Raw genomic sequence first — 20843 nt, forward strand, 5'->3', positions numbered from 1 at the left:
TCAAGAGGACCCAAAACCCTGAGGACCCTGAGGGCACACACTAGTTGAGGACTTAGCAAAGCCAAAGAGCAGTAAGATAGGCAGGAGAACTGGGAGAGAGAAGTGTTTTTAAAACTTAGAGAGAAGAGGGTATCAAGGAGGAGAAAAAAGTGGTCAACAGCGTTGAGGTGCTAAGAGGTCAAGGGGAATGAGGCCTGAGAAAAGACCATTGGATTTGGAAACTAAGATTCCTGGCCACTTTGGAAAGAGCACGTCTCGGGGAATGTCTAAATGTTAGAAGTTTAGGAGAGAGCTCCTAGTGTAGATGGCCTTTTTGAAGCATTTAGTTACAAAAGGCAGAAAGCTAATAATTAGTGGGAATGAAAGGGTCAAATGAGAATTTTGAGTTAGAAGAGACCTTAGAATTAGTCCAGTCCAAAATTTTCATTTTAGAGATGGAGAAAATGAGCTGCAAGACAGTAAAATGACTAGTCCAAGACCAAATGGCTGAGCTCGGTGCTGGACCCAGGTTCTTTGACTCCAGATCTGTGGTTCTTCTAATACACTTATATTAAGTTTAAGTGTCAGCAATGGGAAACGAAGCCAGAATGTTACTATAACACTATTTTTTCTCTTCTAGCAAGTGATTTGCTGGAATGATGAAGATATGAGCCAAGCGGGCCAAACACAGGTGGGCAGTCTGGCTTCATTTCAAAATGAAGTGGTGTTAGGGCAGCTGGGTGGCTCAGTGAATTGAGAGCCAGGCCTAGCCATGGGAGGTCCTAGGTTCATATCTGGTTTTAGATATTTCCTAGAGGTGTGACTCTGGACAAGTCACTTAATCCTGATCACCTAGCCCTTACTGATCTTCTGTCCTAGTACTGATACTAAAACAGAAGGTAAGGATTTAAAAAACAAACAAAACAAGTGGTGAGACTGCTAGATCTGGGAGCAGGAGAAAGCTGGCTTTGAAGCCTATCCATGCCCAATATGTCAGAAACTTGCTTTCTCTGGGTTCCAGCTTCCTAATTATAAAAGGAACACAGTACTACTATTAGGATAAAATCAGACTTTGGGTCTGTTAAGTAAGTTTTATAAGTGAGAGACAGGAGAGAATTCTGTAAAAGCTATCTTAGTGGAATGTTGGGGTGGAGGTTTGGACTGGTTGTTGCTCTCTGGAGCTAACCTGATTCCTGAAAGGTGCTATTCCTGGGCTCTGTGGTATATTCCATACATAATCTTTGGGAAATACCAGATCTACAGTTTGTTAAGAGTGAGCCTATGACCGGACAGTAGCTGGGGTGAGTCTGACAGAGTGGAGACAGACTATTGGCCCAATCTCAAAGCCATTTCTGGCCTACTAGGCCTGACCTTGGAGGCAGTATATATTTTAATTTATAAGGATAATTGGACATAGGTTTAGATAAGATAGATATTGGGAATTAAGCTAGAGTAAGAAGCATGGGATGGTTTTGAGATTTTGAGACACGAAGAAAGGCCGTGAAGGGAGTGGGAGAAAGCTTAGTACCCTAGTAGATCTTAGGGAACACTCATCCTCAAAACCCAGTTACTATTCTTTCCTTCTCTTAAACCGTAAGTTATTAAATAAGGTTTGGTTTTTTGTAACCTGCCTCCAAGGAGTTTTTTTCATTTGCTAAAGCCGAACTACGTCCAACCTTACCTCAACTGGAAACTGCAGTCAGATTACTTTTTATCAACAACAGAGATTACACAATATAGTCTCTACAAATCTGCCCTAACACTACTTACACTACCTGTTTCCAAGGACTTGTGAAATAGACCCTGTAACCTTCAAAGCATAAAGGAAACATGAAGCTTCATATTATCGAATTTGGAATATATAGTAGTTTCTTATACTTTATCAGGCAACCTGAATTACTGATCATTTATCTAGAAGGGGGAACAGCCAGTTTGTTTCCCAATAAGCTCAGCCATTTAAACATAAAGCAAATGAAGTATGACTAAGCAGTACCCAGCCATTCTGGGACATTCTTCAATGGAGCACAGAACCATTTGTAATTAGCAGAGTCCATACTGAATTGCAAATGTTGAGCTCCTGCCAGGCTGATTATTTTCTGGGGTGGTCTAGTGTATAGGTATAGTGTATAGTGTATCCCCAGAGGGCAGAATGAGGGGTGACTAGGCAGAGGTGCAGAAAGGCAGAGTCTGGCTCCATATAAGGAAAATGTCCCTGGGCCAGGCTGGGCATGGCAGTTACTGCTCAGGGATGTCACTAAGAGGATTTCTGCTCAGGTAGAGCCTGGATTAGATGACTGCTGAGTCTCTAAGATAAACTTCAGCAACCCTGGCTGGATTTTCTCAAGTTCCAAATGAGAGGAGCCCAACAAGATTGCATGTGTAATGATTTTGGGTCAGCTGTCTATATAAAAGTCTGTAGGATTTTGGCCCTGATGGATAGGTGGGTGGCTACCCTCCCAAGGATGTGAACAAAAAGCTTAATTCGGTCAGAAGAAAACCTCACAAATCAAAATGCATGCTCAGCTGTAGCAATTAGAGAAGAAAAAGAAATTGAAGGGATTAAAGTAGGCAATGAGGAGACTAAACTATCCCTCTCCTTGCAGGTGATATGATGGTCTACTTAAAGAATCCTACAGAATCAACTAAAAAGCTAGTGGAAATAACCAACAATTTCAGCAAAGTTGAAGGATGCAAAATAAACTCACATAAATCATCAACATTTCTGTATGTTTCTAACACAACTCAGCAGCAAGTTACAAAGAGCAACTCCATTTAAAATTACTCTAGACAATATAAAATATTTAGGAATCTATTTGCCAAGAAAAACAGAAATTACATGAATACAACAACAAAACACTTTTCACACAATTAAAAATAGATCTAAATGATTGGAAAAACACTAATCGCTCATGGGTAAGCCGAGATAATATAATAAAAAATGACAATCCTATCCAAATTAATTTACTTACTCAGGGCCATACCTATCAAACTACCAATAAACTGTTTTATAGAATAAGAAAGAACTATAACAAAGTTCATATGAAAGATCAAAAGATCAAGAATATCAAAGGAAATAATGAAAAAATGTGAAAGATGGCAGCCTAGCAGTACCAGATTAGCTGTACTATAAGCAGTGATCATCAAAACAATATGATACTAAAAGCTTTTATTGCTGCACTTTTTATAGTGGCAAAAAAAAAAAGGAAAATGTGGGGGTGTCCCTCAATTGGGGAATGGCTGAACAAATTGTAGTATCTGATGGTGACAGAATACTACTGTTCTGTAAGGAATAATGAACTGGAGGAATTCCGTGTGAACTGGAATGACCTCCAGGAACTGATGCAGAGTTAAAGGAGCAGAACCAGCAGAACCAGGAGAACGTTGTTTACAGAGACGGATACACTGTGGCACAATCAAATGTAATGGATTTCTCTACTAGCAGCAATGCATGACCCAGGACAATTCTGAGGGACTTATGAGAAAGAATGCTATACACATCCAGTAAAAGAACTTCAGGAGTAGAAACACACCACACAAAATGATTCATCACATGGTTTGATTGGGATATGATTAGGATTTTAATGCTAAAAGATCACTCTACTGTAAGCATGAACAATGATACATGTATAACCCAGTGGAATTGCTCATTGGCTCTGGGAGAGAGGAGGGAAACCATGGAAAAATATTCTAAATAAATAAATACCCTCCCCCCAACAAAGCAAACTTTTGAGGAATTAAAATCCTAGTAATTGGAAAGAAGTGATCATGAAACCATTTACTATTATCTTTTGGACTGCGTAAACATATTTTTAAAATTACTATTGTTTCATTCTCTTTCTTTTTTAAAATAACATATTTTTATTCTTACCACCTAATTTAAATAAAACAAGGGAGGGAAAGCATGCTCAACAAAGCCCCAGAAAAAGTGTGATTGTGCCAGTCCTTTAGGAAAATATTATTTTAAAGAAGAAAACATGAATGAAATTACCTTTATAGAGGTTCCAGAAAAGGAAAAGTTCTCCCCTGCTAGCAGTAGTGCTGCCGACATGACCAAACAAATTGACACTTGGGTCCCAGAACACTCGGTCAAAACACAAAACCACCTGGCATGACAAGAGAACACAAGGGCCAGTCACCAATTTTCCTCAAAAGTCTAAAATACAGCAGGGCTTCATCAGAAAAGATCACGACCATCCTGGAAACTATTCTCCTCCTTCGGTAAAGGTTAAAAATGATTTGACTAAATTTATGAGTTAAAAAAGGCTGTTGTGGTCACAACATATAAAATTAACTCAAGTCATGAGGCTGATTAGTAGCTTTATTTACAGCAAGGTAGAGATATTAAAATGGAAATATAGGAAGGAGGTAGAAAATTATCACCTAGCTAAAAATACCCTAAGTCCTAATCCTAGTGCCTCCAGACCATGAATGAGAATCTCACCAGTCCACAAGAGTGTCTTCAGTCAGGCATTCCAACAACCAAAAACCAATGCCAAAGAGGCTAAGCTGCAAAGGGCAGTCTCGTATGCCAAGGAGGCAAAAGTTTCACCTAAGTAAGCGGCCCTCTTCACTTCCTAGCATTTGGCTACAGCTAAAGAAATCCCAGTGGACCCTATCCCAAAGAATTCCACATGCCACTGTATGCAGAACTGGTCCCCAAAAGGCTGCAGCCAATGCCTCCACTTCTGCACCATTCTTGTATGTCCTGGCAATGCAGAGCTTTGGGCATGGTGGAGGCTGCCTTGGATTTGGAATCATGAGTTTTGGGGTTCAACTCTGAGAGTCACTATCTGTGTAACCAGGAATGGTCACCACCTTTCTGGGCTTTCCCTATCTGGGAAATGGAGATACTACTACATTCTTTATCTACTTATACAGTTATTGTGAGGGAAATGTTTCATGAAACTTTAAAATAATTTAGCAGTTATTCTGGTCTAATACTGCATAATACCTGTATGTATCTTATCCAACCATGCTAAACTCCAGGAGGGAAGGGGACTAAGGATTAATTATCTTCAGAATGTAAAGAAGAAGAGATTTGAATTCTCTTCTCCAGTGCTGAACTCGGTGTCCCACACTCAGTCAATGAATTACAGATGAATAAGAAGTTGGGGAGAATCAGTCTGGCTCCATATGTGTAAGATATTTACCTTGTTAAGGTTGCCAAATCCCATTCTTTGCACCGCAGAAGTTTTCCACTCAGGAAGAGGTGGCACAAATTGTACGGCTGGTGGCTGCTGTTTCAGTACACCCAGGGGAAGAGTACAGAGAACAGCATCACATTTATAAATGAAGGTCTGGCTGGTAGAGCGAGTATTCACAGCAATCACTTCACATCCTGTAAAGATTTAGGGGGAAAAACATACCAAGGATGGAGGAGCTCAACATATAGTCCAAATTAAGCAAAAGTTGATAGATATCAGAACTGAGGAAATAAAAATAACATTCCTGTTTAACCTAAAGCACCAAATACATATTGACACTTATCAACTCCTTCCTATTCTAGACAAGGACAACAAAGGGTACAAATTAAGTCTAAGGAAAGGGTCTTACCTCAATGGTTTGCAAAATTCCCATTTGTTATGATGGTTGAAGGGTTCATGCTAAAAATTCTTTAAATGACTAGGCAGCTAGCTGGGAGAATAGACTGAGCTCAGGGCTTGGAGTCAGGGATACCCAAGTTCTAATTCATCCTCAGATTCCTATTAATTGTGTGACCATGGGCAGGCCACTTAATTTCTGTATGCTTCACTTTCCTTGACTATAAAAAAGAGATCTTAATAGCACCTATCTTATCTCACAGGGTTGTCATGAGGATAAAATGAATATTTGTAAAGTCCTTAGTCCAATGCCTGGCATATAGCAGGCCCTTAATAAATCATTGTTGCCATTTAATGGTGCCTTAAGCAATAAATAAATTGCTCATCCATGGAACAAATATATTTTTCCTTTGCTTGTCTCTGCAGTGATGCAAACCCTCAAAACATCTGCACAGTGATTTTGGTGTTTGCCCAGTAACTATGTCAATGAGTTTTGCAGTTTTTTAGCCTGACGTAAAACTGTCTCCAAATTGCCACTTTCAACTCTTCACATAGAACATTTATAATTTTTTTTTTGGCTTTATCAACTTTACATTTACAATCATTTAAGAAACTAATTTGGAGTTTTTTTTGCAGAGCCTTATGAATAAATCTAAAAAAAAATACATAATAGTATAATAAATTACCCTGGGATTCCCACTATATTTTGTCATGGTGGTTTGTTGTTGAAAAGGGTTTGAGGAGTCATTCCCCAATCGACAAATGGTCAAGGGACATGAAAAGGCAGTTTTTACATGAAAAATCAAAACTATTAATAAGCACATGAAAAAGTGTTCTAAATCCCTTCTAATTAGAATGCCTGCCCTTTGATCCAGCCATACCACTGCTGGGTTTGTACCCCAAAGAGACAATAAGGAAAAAGACTTGTACAAGAATATTCATAGCTGCGCTCTTTGTGGTGGCCAAAAATTGGAAAATGAGGGGATGCCCATCAATTCGGGAATGGCCGAACAAATTGTGGTGTCTGTTGGTGATGGAATACTATTGTGCTCAAAAGAATAATAAAATGGAGGAATTTGATTTGAACTTTAACGACCTCCAGGAATTGATGCAGAGTGAAAGGAGCAGAACCAGGAGAACATTGTACACAGAGACTGACACACTGTGGTACAATCGAATGTAATGGACTTCTCTATTAGCAGCAGTACAATGACCCAGGACAATTCTGAGGGACTCATGAGAAAGAACTATCCACATCCAGAGGAAGAACTGTGGGAGCAGAAACACAGAAGAAAAACAACTGCCTGATCACATGGTTCAATGGGGATATGATTAAGGTTTTAATGCTAAAAGATCATTCTACTGCAAATATGAATTTTGATTTTGAACAATGATACACGTATAACCCAGTTTAACTTCTTGTCAGCTCCAGAAGGGGTGAGGGAATAGGGGGGGAGGGAGAGAGACAGAGAGAGACAGAGACAGAGAGACACACACACACACAGAGACAGAGAGAGGAGGGAAGGAGAGACAGAGAGAAAGAGGAGGGAGGGAGGTAGGGGGAGGGAGAGAGAGAGAGAGAGAGAGAGAGAGAGAGAGAGAGAGAGAGAGAGAGAGAAAGGAATCATGAATCATGTAACCATGGAAAGATATTCTGAATAAAAAAAAGGGGGCCTGATAAACAAAAATACACTGGCAACCACTGGATTCATTTACCTAAAATGGGCAACCCTTTTTCTGGAGACTTTACCACAATGTTGAGACTAAACATTGACACAATCAGTTTCTATATAACCTTCAATGCTTAAAACATACACATGAGTGTATGTTTAAAAATAAAAACCCACAACAAACCCAACCCTCTAACTACAAGATATGTGTGTAAACCCCTCTCTTTAGCAAGGAGCCTAGGGATGTTCAGCTGCCTGAGGCTGTTCTTCAAGGCCATCTCTCAACAGGGAGATGATGAAGAATAGCAGGTATTCATTCATGCAGTGGTCTTCAACCATTAAGGATGTACCATTTCTCTAGTTTGGGTTCCACCTTCAACATAGCAACACATAATGCCTCCAAGGGGATCAGGAGAGCAATCATTTTGCAAACATTCTATAGAAGGCCTATTCTGGGCTAGACATTGTGCTAGGGTCTAGGGATACAATGAAACACCTGCTACTCACAAGAAGCTTGTGTTCTAGTGGGGAGACAATACATAGTTAAGTATACAAAGCATAAAATTAAAGAGAACAAATATAAAATATTTTAGGAGGGTGGGCACTAGCAGTTGGGATCAGGAAAGGCATCAATCACTTCAGCTTAACCTGCATCCTAAAGGAAAAGGGAAATGAGTTCTATGAGGAGGGAGCACATTCCCTGAGTGGGGGTGAGGATGGCTAGGGCAAAGGCATGAGACCAGAGATGGGGTACTCTCATGTATAAACAGCAAAGAGAAGGCCAGTTTGGCTGGACTATAGTTTGCAAAAGTAGGTTGAAGCCTGGTTGTGAGCAGTTCAAAAATTTTTTTTTTTTCTGAGAGGCAACAAGGAGCCAATGGGTTGACTAAATAAGGAAATGGCATGATCAGACCTGTACTTCAAGAAAATCATTTTGACATCAGTGCGTAGGATGACCAGGGGTAGAGACGACTGTGATGTAGGGAGACCAATTAGCAGACTTTTGCAATAATTAGGAAAGAAGTGATGAGGGTGTACTCTAAGGTGGCAGTTGTTAATAAAGAGAAGGGGTGAGATGTGAGAGATTTGCAGAAATAAAAGTGGCAAGATTTGGTAACAGACTGGAGATGAGAGATGAGGCAGTATGGAAGGCATCCAGGACAATGTCAAGGTAAGAACCGGTGAGACTGGAAGGCTGGTGGTGCCTTCAGTAGGGATAGGGAAGTTAGAAGCAGGGAGAGCAAAAAGAAAATGAATTCTATTTTAGATATGTTTCAGATGTCTCTAGGGCAGCCAATTTGAAATGCTTAATAGGACATCTGGTGATATAGGAATGAAGTTCAGGGGAGAGAATGGGGCTGATATTTAGATCTGTGAGTCATACACATAAAGATGCTAATTAAACTGATGGAAGGAAGTGAGGAAATCGAGAGAATATAGGATGAAACCCCACTCAGTTAGCTGGTAGAACATGGATGATGAGTCAGCAAAGGAGGTGGAAGAAGACTGGTCAGATAGGTAAGAGAAAATCTAAGAGAGTGTCAGAAAAAAAAGAGTATTTCATGGAAAGGTTTTCTATTATGGAAGAAAAAAACAGTATCATCTAGTGGTCAGAATTCTGTGATAAGCATAGTCTTGTGAAAGAAACTTGATATGCCTCTAAAGCCTTTCCCCCTTAGTAGGACCTACTGGATTGTGCACTCTGACACCATCATCTTCAAGGACCAAAGTTCCCTCTACCCCACATGATGTAGCAGAAGCCTGGAGGGAAGATATTAATCCTTCACCTGGACAAAGCATAGAGAAATACTTTCTCTGTTTAGTCAAAAATACTAAAGCACATAAAATATTATAAGGAAATCCTTCATGCCCCAATTGAAGGTGACTTACCAGAAGCTGTGTAGCGTACTTGTCGAACTGCTGTATTCAATTTAATGTCCAGCCCTTCAGCCAGGGCCACTGGTACACAGGAGTAGCCATTCCTCACTGTCAAGTGACTTCCAGTAAACTCAAAATCATCATCCTAAAAAGTAAGGGGAGAAGTGATATCCTTAGACTTTCACAAATGAGGACATTCCCTCCCCTACCAACCAGCCAGAACAGTCATTTGTACCAAGTTCTGCCATTTCTAAAGTAACTTGAAGCCAACACATTATCTTTCGTGGGAAATGTATCAGTGTCACTGAAATGGTAATGATATTACTAGAGAGGAAGTGAAGAACAGCAGAGGGACTAAAGCAGTAAGTCAGTAACCATTGCACATTCTTTATTGGGTTATGGATATGGTTTCTGAACCTTCCCTAATAAAGATGGTGCTCTACAGAGACATACCACCTATGTGAGTCCAGAGAACCTAAAATATTATGACACCTATATTTTTATTCTTGTAGGCCTGGGAGCACCTCTGGAGTTCAGATGAGAGGAGCTTCTTGTCAAAAATACATAATGACTAAGCTAGTAACAAAATAAATTCTATTCCCAAAACACACAGACTCTTCCAGAAAATGGAGTAGATAGCTAGAAAGACAGTTTTAAAACTGTCATTAGCAGAATTTGAATTAGAGGATTACTTACTGGTTTCAGTTCTTGACTGACCTTCTTGGCATTTTGAATAAGCCTTTTTAAAAGTTTTCCAGGGGGCCAAACTAAGAAAACATTGAAAATGCTTCTTACTTTCCTCTCTAAGGAAAGATTCAACTGTCTCTTGAGTATACAAAACTACTAGGAGAATACACTCTATCCTTAAGTAAAATTCAGTGACAGATTTGTAGAAAATCCCAATTATCATTTTTATAAATAAGCTGAACCTCCAGATAATAGAGGGTTTCCTTTAATGTAATTAAAAGGCTGAGAATATTTAGATATGATGTGAACAAGTAGCCAATCAAATCCTCTGTTTAGAGCAGAAACCTGACTATGGGACAAAAATGGGAGTAAAACCTAACATTTTCCTAGAGTATTTAGGGAATAGTCCATTTCTAATGGTCCAAAGGATTTGTGGCCATAAGAAGTATTCTTTCTCCAGCTGTGGATTCAAGGGAATCTTTTTTCTTAGTTTGTTTAAACAGTTATAGTACAGCCCATTCTCCTGGAAACATTTTATAGACAAAACATAAGACAGGTGATGAAGGAATTACCTGGTCCCAATGTTTAAGAGAAAGAGTTGACAGAGGTGTGGCATTAGCAAATTCTAGATTTGCAAAATGCCAATCAAGGATCTGCCTGTCTCTTGAGGATAAATATACATCACTGCAAAATAAGAACAAAAAAAAGGTGACTGAGCAATTCTGAGGTAATTGGACTAAAATGAAGATAACATTATTTGTACTATCAAATTCACAAAGGTATTTTTGTGAGGGAAATACTATTACATAAATCTTAATTTTACAAAGAATTTATATAGCTATGAACTAGTATTTTTTTGTGATGTGTCAAGTAGCCTGTATACACATATATATAATAAATATCATTCAAGGTTAACTAACTTGGGAACCTGAACAAGCTCTATATCCACACACCCCATATCTTCTATTTTCATTACAAAATGAAAATCTTTTATTCTATCATTTCCTATTAAAAACTATTTGATAAAGAAAACAAAAAAGTCACACGTCCGAGAAGTCTGCACAAAAATGAAACAAAACAAAAATTAGCACTGGCCTTGGAATCAGAAGGCCTTGAATGGATCTTTGTGCTTCTGCCCACTTCAAGGGCTGTGTAAACTGTTGCTAGGCTTATTAGCATCTTTTCTTAAAGATGATTAGGATTCTTGAACTTTAGCACCACATGAATATGAATTCATACCTTGGGGGATTGGCTTCTAGCTCTTGTAGCTTCTCTTCTAGTTTTACTTGTGTTTCTGCCAATTCATCATATTCCTGGTCAAATGAAATATAATGGCAATTTATCTCTATGATTTTATTAATTTCATGCTATGACCACACAATCCATCCCTGAGTAGTGGATGAGTCACTTTGCACTTAGCTAGGCTAGTCCCCAGATACTAGGCCTGTGCTTAAGGAGGATCCTGAAGTGATGGACTTAATGTCTGGCACATAGATGCTTAACGAATCTTATTGATCTGAGAGTTTGATCCCTATTGGCGCATCCTTTCAGAACCCAGGGTCACTGTTGTGTCATGGGAAGATTTTCACAAAAACCACAGTAAGATAATCAATTAGTTTATTTACAAGAAGAATATAACAATTAAGAGCTAGGTAGAGTTTAATTAAAGTCAGGAGGCTTTGGTTCAGATATTGTATGCTGACCGCCATGATTCTGTGAAGTTGACATTAATCTCAATACTAGGTTCCTGATCAGCTTATAAAAGTTAACTGGTTGTTTGGAAGAGAAAGCTGTCTTCCAATTTAAGGAAAGTCAGGGTTCTGATTTGGGATTCTATTTAAACTAACGAAGGGGATAAGACCATATGAGAGAGAGCATGAAGTTGGCATCCTTTTAGAAAGTGAGATGCTACAGGAGGAGGATAAAAAGGGTACATAGATACATAAATATGGGCAAGTCATTTCCTTGCTCTAAACCTCATTTATTTGTAAGAAGTTGATGAATAACTAGCCATTCTCTAAGGCCCCCATTTCCAGGGTGAGGATAGGAAAAAAAGGGCCTCACTGTAAAAGTTCACCTCCATATAAAATCATGCTGAATTTTCCCCAATTAAGCTCAGGTCTGTACGTACTTTGCAAAGGGCTGTGAGATCCCGGTGTTTACTTTTTACAAGAAATTCTGCTGTAATATCTCGAGGTGGCTTTACTTCAGATGCTTCTTTATATTGCTGGTGGAGTTCTTTGATCTTCTCTTTCAAATTCACCATCTAGAAAATAAAATTGTTCCAGACTAAACTGCTATATCATGAGGATACCTAAGTGTTGGCAAAATCAGGAATTTTTCAAGGTTAGCAAGTGGAATGTGGCTAGTGGAGAGCTTCTTTGATGGTTTAGGTCAGATGGCAAAAGTTCCTTCCAAATCTGAGTTTATATACTTTGGGTTATGGCAGTTCCAATGACATCATCAGAAAGCAGCTCACCTTATTAAGAAGTTCCTTCAATTCCTCCTGAGTTTTCACAATTTTCTTCCAATGCTCAATCTGTTCATCTTTCACATGCTTTTCCTGTAACCTAATGAAAGGGATCATAAACTTTAAGTACCCAGAACAGTATCCAACTTAGCATGGGGCTCAATAAATATTAACAAGTAATTTAACCAAGTACTCTATTATAGGAAGAGCATTATGCAAGAAACTTGGTAAACATGAACAACACTCTGACCTAAAGGAACCCACATTCTTTTTTTGGGATTGGGGGGGGGGGGATTGGGAGAATTTAGGATGTATACTGGTAAGTAAACACAGTAATTTGGAAAAGGAGAAAAAAAATAACAACTAGGAGATTAAGGAAAGCTTTGTGATAGTGGCATCTGAACTGAATCTTGTGTTCTGATAAAGAAGAAATGAGAAGGAAATGAATTCAGTCTCAGAACTGCTACAGGTGTATGGTTGTTCCCAGGAAAAGTTAAGGGAACAACCTTGGTGTGGCCTAAAGGAGGATTCTCTTGACCCTGACTTACCCCACTGTGCTATTTCCTTTCTGAACAGGAAATAACCCTACCTGGTTAATCCTAAACCTGGCTTTTGAAATATCATGAATAATGTGGAGTTTTACTATACAACTAGCTATCAGATATGACTCATGCCTGGAATCAAACAGATGAGGGAATTTTCCCTTTGTTATGAGATATGTCAAGTCAGTCCGTGCCCTTGAGGGGAAGAGTATTGACATCAAAAATGTCCCTCCTTTTCTTTCATTGCAAATTTTTATAATTGTAGCAGGTGAGTTATGGAAGTTTCATAAGTATAATACTAAATCTAATAATAGATTGATTCTGGAATATTTCTGAGTTATTATAATAGGATGAAGTAGAATTATGTATATATATAATTTAACTTTCAAATGTATTTAGTATAGAAATTCAGATTATTATGTGTTACCATAAGTTCTCAAAACTGGTTTAAGGATTTTACTTTTAATATTCCTGAATAATTGCAAAAGAAGTGAAGTTATTTTCCCATTTTAAAGTATCTATCTGGTTATTGTAGGTCAGACACAATTAAAAAAAAAAGATTCTTATATCAGATATAAGGTTTAGGTCAAAAGAGAAACAGCAAGGAGTATGTAAAAACTGAGTTTCAGTTGCATTGAGGCTGCCCCCCTTTTAACCCTTATTTTCCATCTCAGAATCAATAGTATGTATTAGTTCTAAGGCAGAAGAGCAATAATGGTTAGGCAATGAGGGCCAACTGACTTGCCTAGGGTTACAGAGCTAGGCAGTGTCTGAGGCCAGATTTCAACCGAGGACCATTCATCTGTAGGCCTAGTTCTCAATCTACTGAGCCCCTAAATTATGGATTCTTTCATTTTAATTCAAATATATTTTATTTTTACAATTACATGTAATAATAATTTTCAAAATGTGTTTTCCAAAATTATAACATTCAAAATATCTTCCTCCCTTCCCTCCTCTTACTTAGAGATAAGTAATTTGATCTGGGCCATGCATGAATTATCATACAAAACATACTTCCATATATATCGTTGTTGCAAGAAGCACACTCATACAAAACCAAAACTCTAAAATAAAACCAAAAATACACTGATGTGAAAGATAGTAAGCTTTGATCTGATATCAGACTCCAAGAGTTCTTTCTCTGGAGGTAGATAACATTCCCTGTCATAAGTCCTTCAGAATTGTCTATGGGTTCTTAAATTTGATGTTTTTCTTATGGTTTTGTTAATAGGACCAGAACCATAAAGCCTGAGCTTGTTTTCACCACATGAACTACTTACTGAAAAATAAAATCTAAGAGATAGTAGTAAATTCTATTAAGTCTTTCTATTAGCAGATTTCAGCAGAATTATATAGGAATCTCTACCAGTGATCTGGAAACAAAGAAACATAGCCCCCTTCAGAGCTGTAGCTTATTACAGAATGTCCAAGAAGAGATATTTCCAAGGACTAGACAACTACATGGGATATCTGGTACTCAAGACAAAATGTGCTGCTTAAATGGATGTTAGGAACGGGTTATTAGGATACAAGGAGACCATAAGCTTTGGTTCTTTGTTTCATGCTGTTTATATCTATTGAGTTATCTTGGTGACATATAAATCTCTCCTTTCAAAATTAGCCCACTGTGACCTCTATTTAGTTTGATCTCTACCCTGACTTAGTTTAGTAAGGTTTGTACATCATAATTATTGTTCTTAGAATGTGTTAGCTATTGTATTGAACTACGTGAGAGGATGTCTCCCAGTGGTCTTTGGTTGGCACATAATGTTGATGGTAAATTGGCTCCCTCCACCACAAATCAAAATGGGGAATATGAGAATTTTGGGAATTTGGTGAACCAAACTGACTCCATTTTGTAAATTGATTTCATTTTGAAACCTAAGCTTCATTTCCCTATAAATTCTACCTGCTTGCTACTCATGGGAATTAAGTGGCATCCTGTTTCATATCCAGAAAAATCCGCCTGTTCCTTGATTTCTTGAAAGATGATGTCTAAGCTCTTTTTTTTTAAATCACAGTTTTCAGGTGGTCCAGTAATTCTTTAAGAAAACAAAAAAACAAAACAAAACAAAAAAGCAACCCTTATCTTCTGTCTTAGAACTTTGTATTGGTTCTAAGGCAGAACAGCAGTAAGGGCTAGGCCATGGTGGGGAAGGGAAGGTGTTAATTGACTTGCCCACGGTCACACAGCTAGGAAGGGTGTAAGACCATATTTGAACCCAGGACCTCCCATTTCTAGGCCTGGCTCTCAATCTTCTGAGCTACCCATCTGCCTCATGGTCCAGTAAATCTAAAATGATCTTTCCTGGATATGTTTTCTAGGTCAGTTATTTTTCCCAAGAGGCATTTCACATTTCTTCTATTTTTTCTTTCTTTTTTGCTTGACTTTTGACATTCTTCTGATTGTTTCTTGATGTCTCATGGAGTTAGTAGCCTTCCACTTGCCCAATTCTAATTTTAAAGCATGACTTTCTTGAATGAGCTTTTGTACCTCCTTTTCCATTTGGTCAATTTCTATCTTGTAAAGAGTTCTTTTTCCTCTGTGAATTTTTGCGCCTCTTTTTCCATTTAGCCAATCCTGCTTTTAAAGAAGTTCTTTCTTTGGATTTTTGTGCCTCTTTTACCAATTGGCCTATTCTTTTTTTTTTAATGTATTTTTTCAGTATTTTTTGAGCTTCCTTTCTAAAACTGTTGACTCTTTTTTTCATGATTTTCCTGTATCACTCTCATTCCTTTCCCCAATTTTTCTTCTACCTGTCTTATTTGATTTTTAAAATCCTTTTCTGAGCTTTAAAGAAATTAATATTTTTATTGGAGGCTTTGGATACAGCAGTATTGGCTTTGCTGTCCTCTTTTGAGTTTGAGTCTACTCTGTCACAAAAATAACCTAAGTTGAGGTTTGCACATTTCCCTGTCTTTTTCTTTTCTTTTAGTTTAAAAAACAAAAAAATTCTGTGTGGTGAAAGGAGCACTGTTCTAGGCAGGCTTCAGGTTCTTTGTGAGGCTGCCTTTAAAGATGGAATTAGGGAATCTGTTTTCAGTTTTTCCAAGGTAGTATGATGTAAAGAGTGGTGTGTTTAATACTCTCCAGGCCCGTGAGTAACCCCAAGCACTCTTTTCCCCCTTGAAACTATGACCAGGTTTTCGTATTCCACTGTGGCTGCAAGTGCTAGCATATGCTGGTACTCTTCCTCACCTTGAAACTTTGCTTTAGGATTGTGACCTAATTCTGCATATTGTAAAGATTAAAATTTAAGGAATACGGAGAGACTGAGGCAGGTAGAAATTAGTTTCTCTCTGCAAGGAGTATTATATTTTATGAGGTTTATTAAAGGTTGAGAATTTAAGAATATACAAGTAAGAAAAAACACGTGCCTAGGCTAGAGGCCTAGACAAGACCTCACCTACATTATGGAAAGAGCCACGTCTGCTCCAAAAAGGAAGTCCAAAAAGAGAGCCCTCAAAAGCCTTTGCAATCAGCTTAAGTACCTTCTCGATCTCGCCCACCTCAGAATTCCGTGAGATTACAAAGCATTTTGGGAAAGTGGAGCAAGGACTTGTGGGATTGAAGTCCAGAGTTCAAATCTCAATTTTACATTCCCCGTTTGATCCTCTGGGAAGAAGTCCTTCCCCAAAGGATCATAAAAACATAATCAATTTAAAGATTACAATAATTTTATGATAAGAAAGAAAAAAACCCAAAACCAATAATTGCTGAATGCATTGACAAAAAGCCAGTTAGGGGGCAGTCCCCTTTGGCATGAAAGTATACATACAAATAAATGTTCAATCAATAAAATAATTGAACAAATAATGTTCAATCCATACCACAATATGAGCAATTCAACAAATCTTGCATCTAGAGCCAGCAAAGGGATCCCTAGAATCTCCTTATGAAAAGTTGTCGCACACGTTCCCCTACACTCCCCCATTTGTGGATGAGTTTCAGAAGCCATGGTTGGTGCTTCAGTTGCACTTAAGGCCTGTTGCCTCCATGGGGCCTGCCCTGGTGTGCTGCATTCCACCTCCACTCTAGTGTACTAGATCTCTTGTGCTTGCCCTCTAAGTTGTTCTGGGCTGAAAATTTACTTTACCATGTCTTTCTGTGGGTTATGCTGTTCCAGAATTCATTTTGAGGTATTATATTTGCTTTTGGGGAGATAAATTGGTAGAAATCAAATGGGTCCTTATTACTTCTCTGTCATCTTAGCCCCACCCACTCCATAGTCCCTTTTTGAGAAAATCATTCATATATACATACAAAGAAAATGTATTATATTGTATATAGACATGAAACATCTGAGCTTGCTATTACAGGTGAAATAATTAAAGATTTACAAAATTTAAACAAATCTTTTCAAGAATTCATTACCACTGACAAGAAATAGCAACGGTTAATATCGACAATTTATATTTAGATAGATTTACCAAATGTACTGTCTTTCTGACTTTGCTTTCTAGACTTTGACACTGTGCCTGTGACCTTCTCTGAAAACATTCCGCCACCATGCTATCCCCTTTCTTTTACTGATGAACTTCTCTTGGGGCCTCCATTTCTAGACAAGACTCAGACCAGCCAACTTTCATTCTCGTTCCTGGCTTTGCTTTTGACTTTAACATCATGCCTCAGCTGCCTCAAGGCTGGTAGCAGGTATTTTTCCTTCCTACCCTTCCCTCTCACTAAGCTTACTTCTATATGTTGTCTTTTCCTAATGGTGTAATCTCAGGGAAGGGATGCCTTTTTGCCCCTCGTATTTGTATCCCTAGTACTTGGCACACAGTTATCAAGTACTTGGTAGATCTGCTTACTGTATGCCTGACAGCCTTGTTCTTAAAATCTCTATGAGGTAGGTGGTGCATGTAGTATTCTTTCTTCACTTTACGGATAGATGAAGTTGAGGCTCAAAAATTAAATGACTTGCTCAAGTGACTAAGGTTAAGTGTGGGAACTAGTAATTTGAAATCAAGTCTTTTGGCAAGTTGAGCCCTCTTTCCATAGTATCCCATATTGCTCCTCTCAGGTACTTACTGTATCACAACCTCCAGGGCTTGACCAAGAGAGACAGGCTTATTGTTGAGAACATTGAAGTCTAACTGATGACTGAGGTAGGATGTGGCTTCCAAAAGTCGATTAAACTCTTGTTCCACCATTTCATCTTTTTCTTTTGGAACCTGAAAATCCAATGAACAATTGAGTTTGTTCTCATAATAGAGAAGTCATTTAAAAAACACAAAACTGTCCATAAAACATCACAAAATTAGGAAAGGTTAAAATGCATAATCTGGAAGGGGTAAATTTTAGGTTCAAATTTGCGTTCTTATATTATTCCATTAAATTAGTTTATAAAACATACTGTTTTATCTCTGACATCCCCCTTCCAGAGATGAAGCTCTACCCACATAAAGAGGGCAGGTCAAAAGATTTCACACGTGCCAACGGGACTGTTACATGAAGCGAGACTTGCACTGGAGCTGGCATGCACTGGGCTGAGCTGGCATGCAGAACAACACACAGGGAAAGCCCCAGAAAGCAAAGGATGTAAAACCAAGACCTGGGAATGTTGTAAAATGTCATGTTCTTGCAAAAAAAAAAATGGCAGGGCATATGAGAAAAGCTCCAAGAATTTTGGAAGCCCCACCCAATGTCCCCACAGAATTTCAACTGAAATGAGGAGGATAAAGAGGATGAAAAGTAGCTGTCAAGAATGGAGGAACAAGGGCCTGGAATCAGGATACTTGGGTCTCAGTTCTCAATCCAGCTCTTTGCCTAGAGGGCAAGTCAAAATGAGGACACCATGACTTGTACTGCCTACATCACAAGATCATTGTGAGAAAAAGTAATTTTGTAAACTGTGAAACACTATAAATATATTATTTTAAGGGCATTCTGGCTTGTTCCTTGTTTTTTTCCCCCTTTATGACACCAAGAAATGTGCACTGGATCTAACTTGTACCAAGTTCTTCAAGAGTTCATAAGAAAATGATGAGTAGGAAACTCAGAGGTCTGGGTCATTGCTGGTGTTAAGATAGAAAAGAGCCCTACCTCCTCTTATCCACTTCCAGTCCTGAGATTACACTATCCCCTCTTCACCAATGGCAGAGAACTGCTGCTTGTCCTTATGCTGAGTTGACTAGCTGTAGCCATGATAATCAGTAAATGATAGCAATAAGGGAAAAGAGAAAACATGCCTAGAACCAGTATTTCACCTCTACCACTTGAATCTACCTCCCACTGTAAATGGGGAATCTATTAGAGTTCAATGTTTATAATTCTCCTTTGCTGCCAACTTAGTTGGTTTCAGGATAAGTGTAGTCTTCTTTCTTAAGTGCAATGATAAGCTTCCAGTTACTGGAAAAGATGTGTGAATACGAACAGTACAGTCAGTTTTAATTAGTAAAGGAACATGAAATGGGGGTTCAACCAGTGCTCCATAGTTCAGCAACAATTTCTTCATTCTTCTTTTAAAAATCTTTTTTTTCCCTTTTCTGAATTGACTGGCCTTTTCAGAAAATTGGAATTTGTTTCCTCACCAATTCACTGAGCAATTCCAGGTGATCAATTTTTATGGAGCCATAAAGAAAGTTATAAGAGAAATAATGAGTACGGAGATATAAAAGAAAGAAATAGAATTCTCTTTCTTGACACCTAAGACATGACTGACTCCAAAGCAGGCTTATAGAAAGCTAGATGAGCAGCATTAAACCCTGAAAGTATATGGTGTATTCTAGGTGCTAGAGAGCTACTCTTAAAGGTCCTGCCAGTACTAGCCTGAGAAATAAGGCAGGTTAATCTTTAAATATGTATATCCACTACTCAATTATATTACAACTGGTTCTGTACTACTTCAAGGTTTTTGGGCAAGGGGAAACAACTCCTTGTAAAATGAAGTTGCACCAGATAATCTCAAAGATTCTGTACAGGGGTTCTGTCTGAAGGTCTTTTCCAGTTCTAAATTTCGCATTTAAAAGAAATTTCCAGCTCTGACACTATGTTCTCATTTTCTATGATTCTGTGATTTGTACATAATAGTTTGGTGGACCTAATACTGTGATCTACTCACTTAATCTAGAATTCTAGAAAGAAAACAGGTGCCTTTTGTCATTCTCTTATTTGTAGTATGAGAAATATTCAGATTAAAAATTGTCTAAAAGGCATTTCTAATAGGAATTTTAACTAGGTGATTTCTAACTTGAGTTGTTCATGTCCTATTCTAGGGGCAAGGAAGTGCAACACGTCCTCACAGCAATACTGAGATAATTTCCTGCTTCAGCAAATTTGCAAATTATCATAGGACATTTCTGGGCACTCTAAACCTGTAAATCCTTTCCAAGGAGAAATCTCCAGAGGGAGAATGTTTTTCACCCAGATGTCTCAATGGAATTATGAAAAACCTAACATTCCAAGACCTTGATATTAGGAATTGTACAGTTTCCGAAGACTGAGTGGTGCCTGAGTGGTCATGTTTCCATAATTTATTATTGCTTTCTCTTAAGAGAGGAAAACTCATCCTCCTGTGATAGTGTAGCTGAGAAGATGAAATCCTTATCAAAAGGATGATGCAGTAACAGAGACAGAAGGGCTACATCCTCCAATGCCTCAATAACGAGGCATTTTTAATACAAAGATATGCAAACAGTAGAGATTAAAGCTCTTCCAGTACCAACTGGATGAATGTTGCTTCAGACAAGCTTTAATCTTTGTAGCTGGGATGGCAGTCACATGGGACAAGTGATACTGAAAAAGTCTTGCAGCACTCAGGATCAATAACTGGGCTCTAGGGTTTGTGGTTGAGAAATATTTAAAGGGACACTGTCAAGGTTAGTGGGACCAAATTTACCCTATTTTTTTCTCCCCTTCATGTGATCACTAAGTTTGGATAATACATTATACTTTCTCCTTATGTATCCCACCATCAAAAAAAAGTTGACGCTTACATGCGCTCAGTAACAAAAACTCAAAAAGTACTAGCCCAACACTCAGGAGCAGCCCTACAACAACAAACCAGCGTGAATGTGGAATGAGGAGGAACTCTGGGAGGGAAACAGATTGAAATTTCAAGCTTCTAATGGG

The 20843-nt window shown here is 38.4% G+C and overlaps 1 protein-coding gene across 2 annotated transcripts in view; it reads right to left on the minus strand.

The window, feature by feature from the left end:
* The window catches only part of KDM1A (lysine demethylase 1A), an 84172-nt gene that overhangs the window by 5016 nt on the left and 58313 nt on the right, over positions 1-20843 (minus strand). For both annotated transcript variants that reach the window (XM_007491203.3, XM_007491201.3), the window contains 8 exons: positions 17802-17944; positions 12234-12324; positions 11886-12020; positions 10994-11067; positions 10327-10438; positions 9080-9212; positions 5130-5317; positions 3968-4082 (listed from right to left, as the gene is read on the minus strand). In XM_007491203.3, coding sequence (XP_007491265.1) covers positions 3968-4082; positions 5130-5317; positions 9080-9212; positions 10327-10438; positions 10994-11067; positions 11886-12020; positions 12234-12324; positions 17802-17944 — 991 coding nt within the window. The remainder of the gene's footprint in view (positions 1-3967; positions 4083-5129; positions 5318-9079; positions 9213-10326; positions 10439-10993; positions 11068-11885; positions 12021-12233; positions 12325-17801; positions 17945-20843) is intronic.

The sequence above is a fragment of the Monodelphis domestica genome, chromosome 4 (assembly GCF_027887165.1).
Source record: "Monodelphis domestica isolate mMonDom1 chromosome 4, mMonDom1.pri, whole genome shotgun sequence".
In the NCBI taxonomy this organism is placed as follows: domain Eukaryota; kingdom Metazoa; phylum Chordata; class Mammalia; order Didelphimorphia; family Didelphidae; genus Monodelphis; species Monodelphis domestica.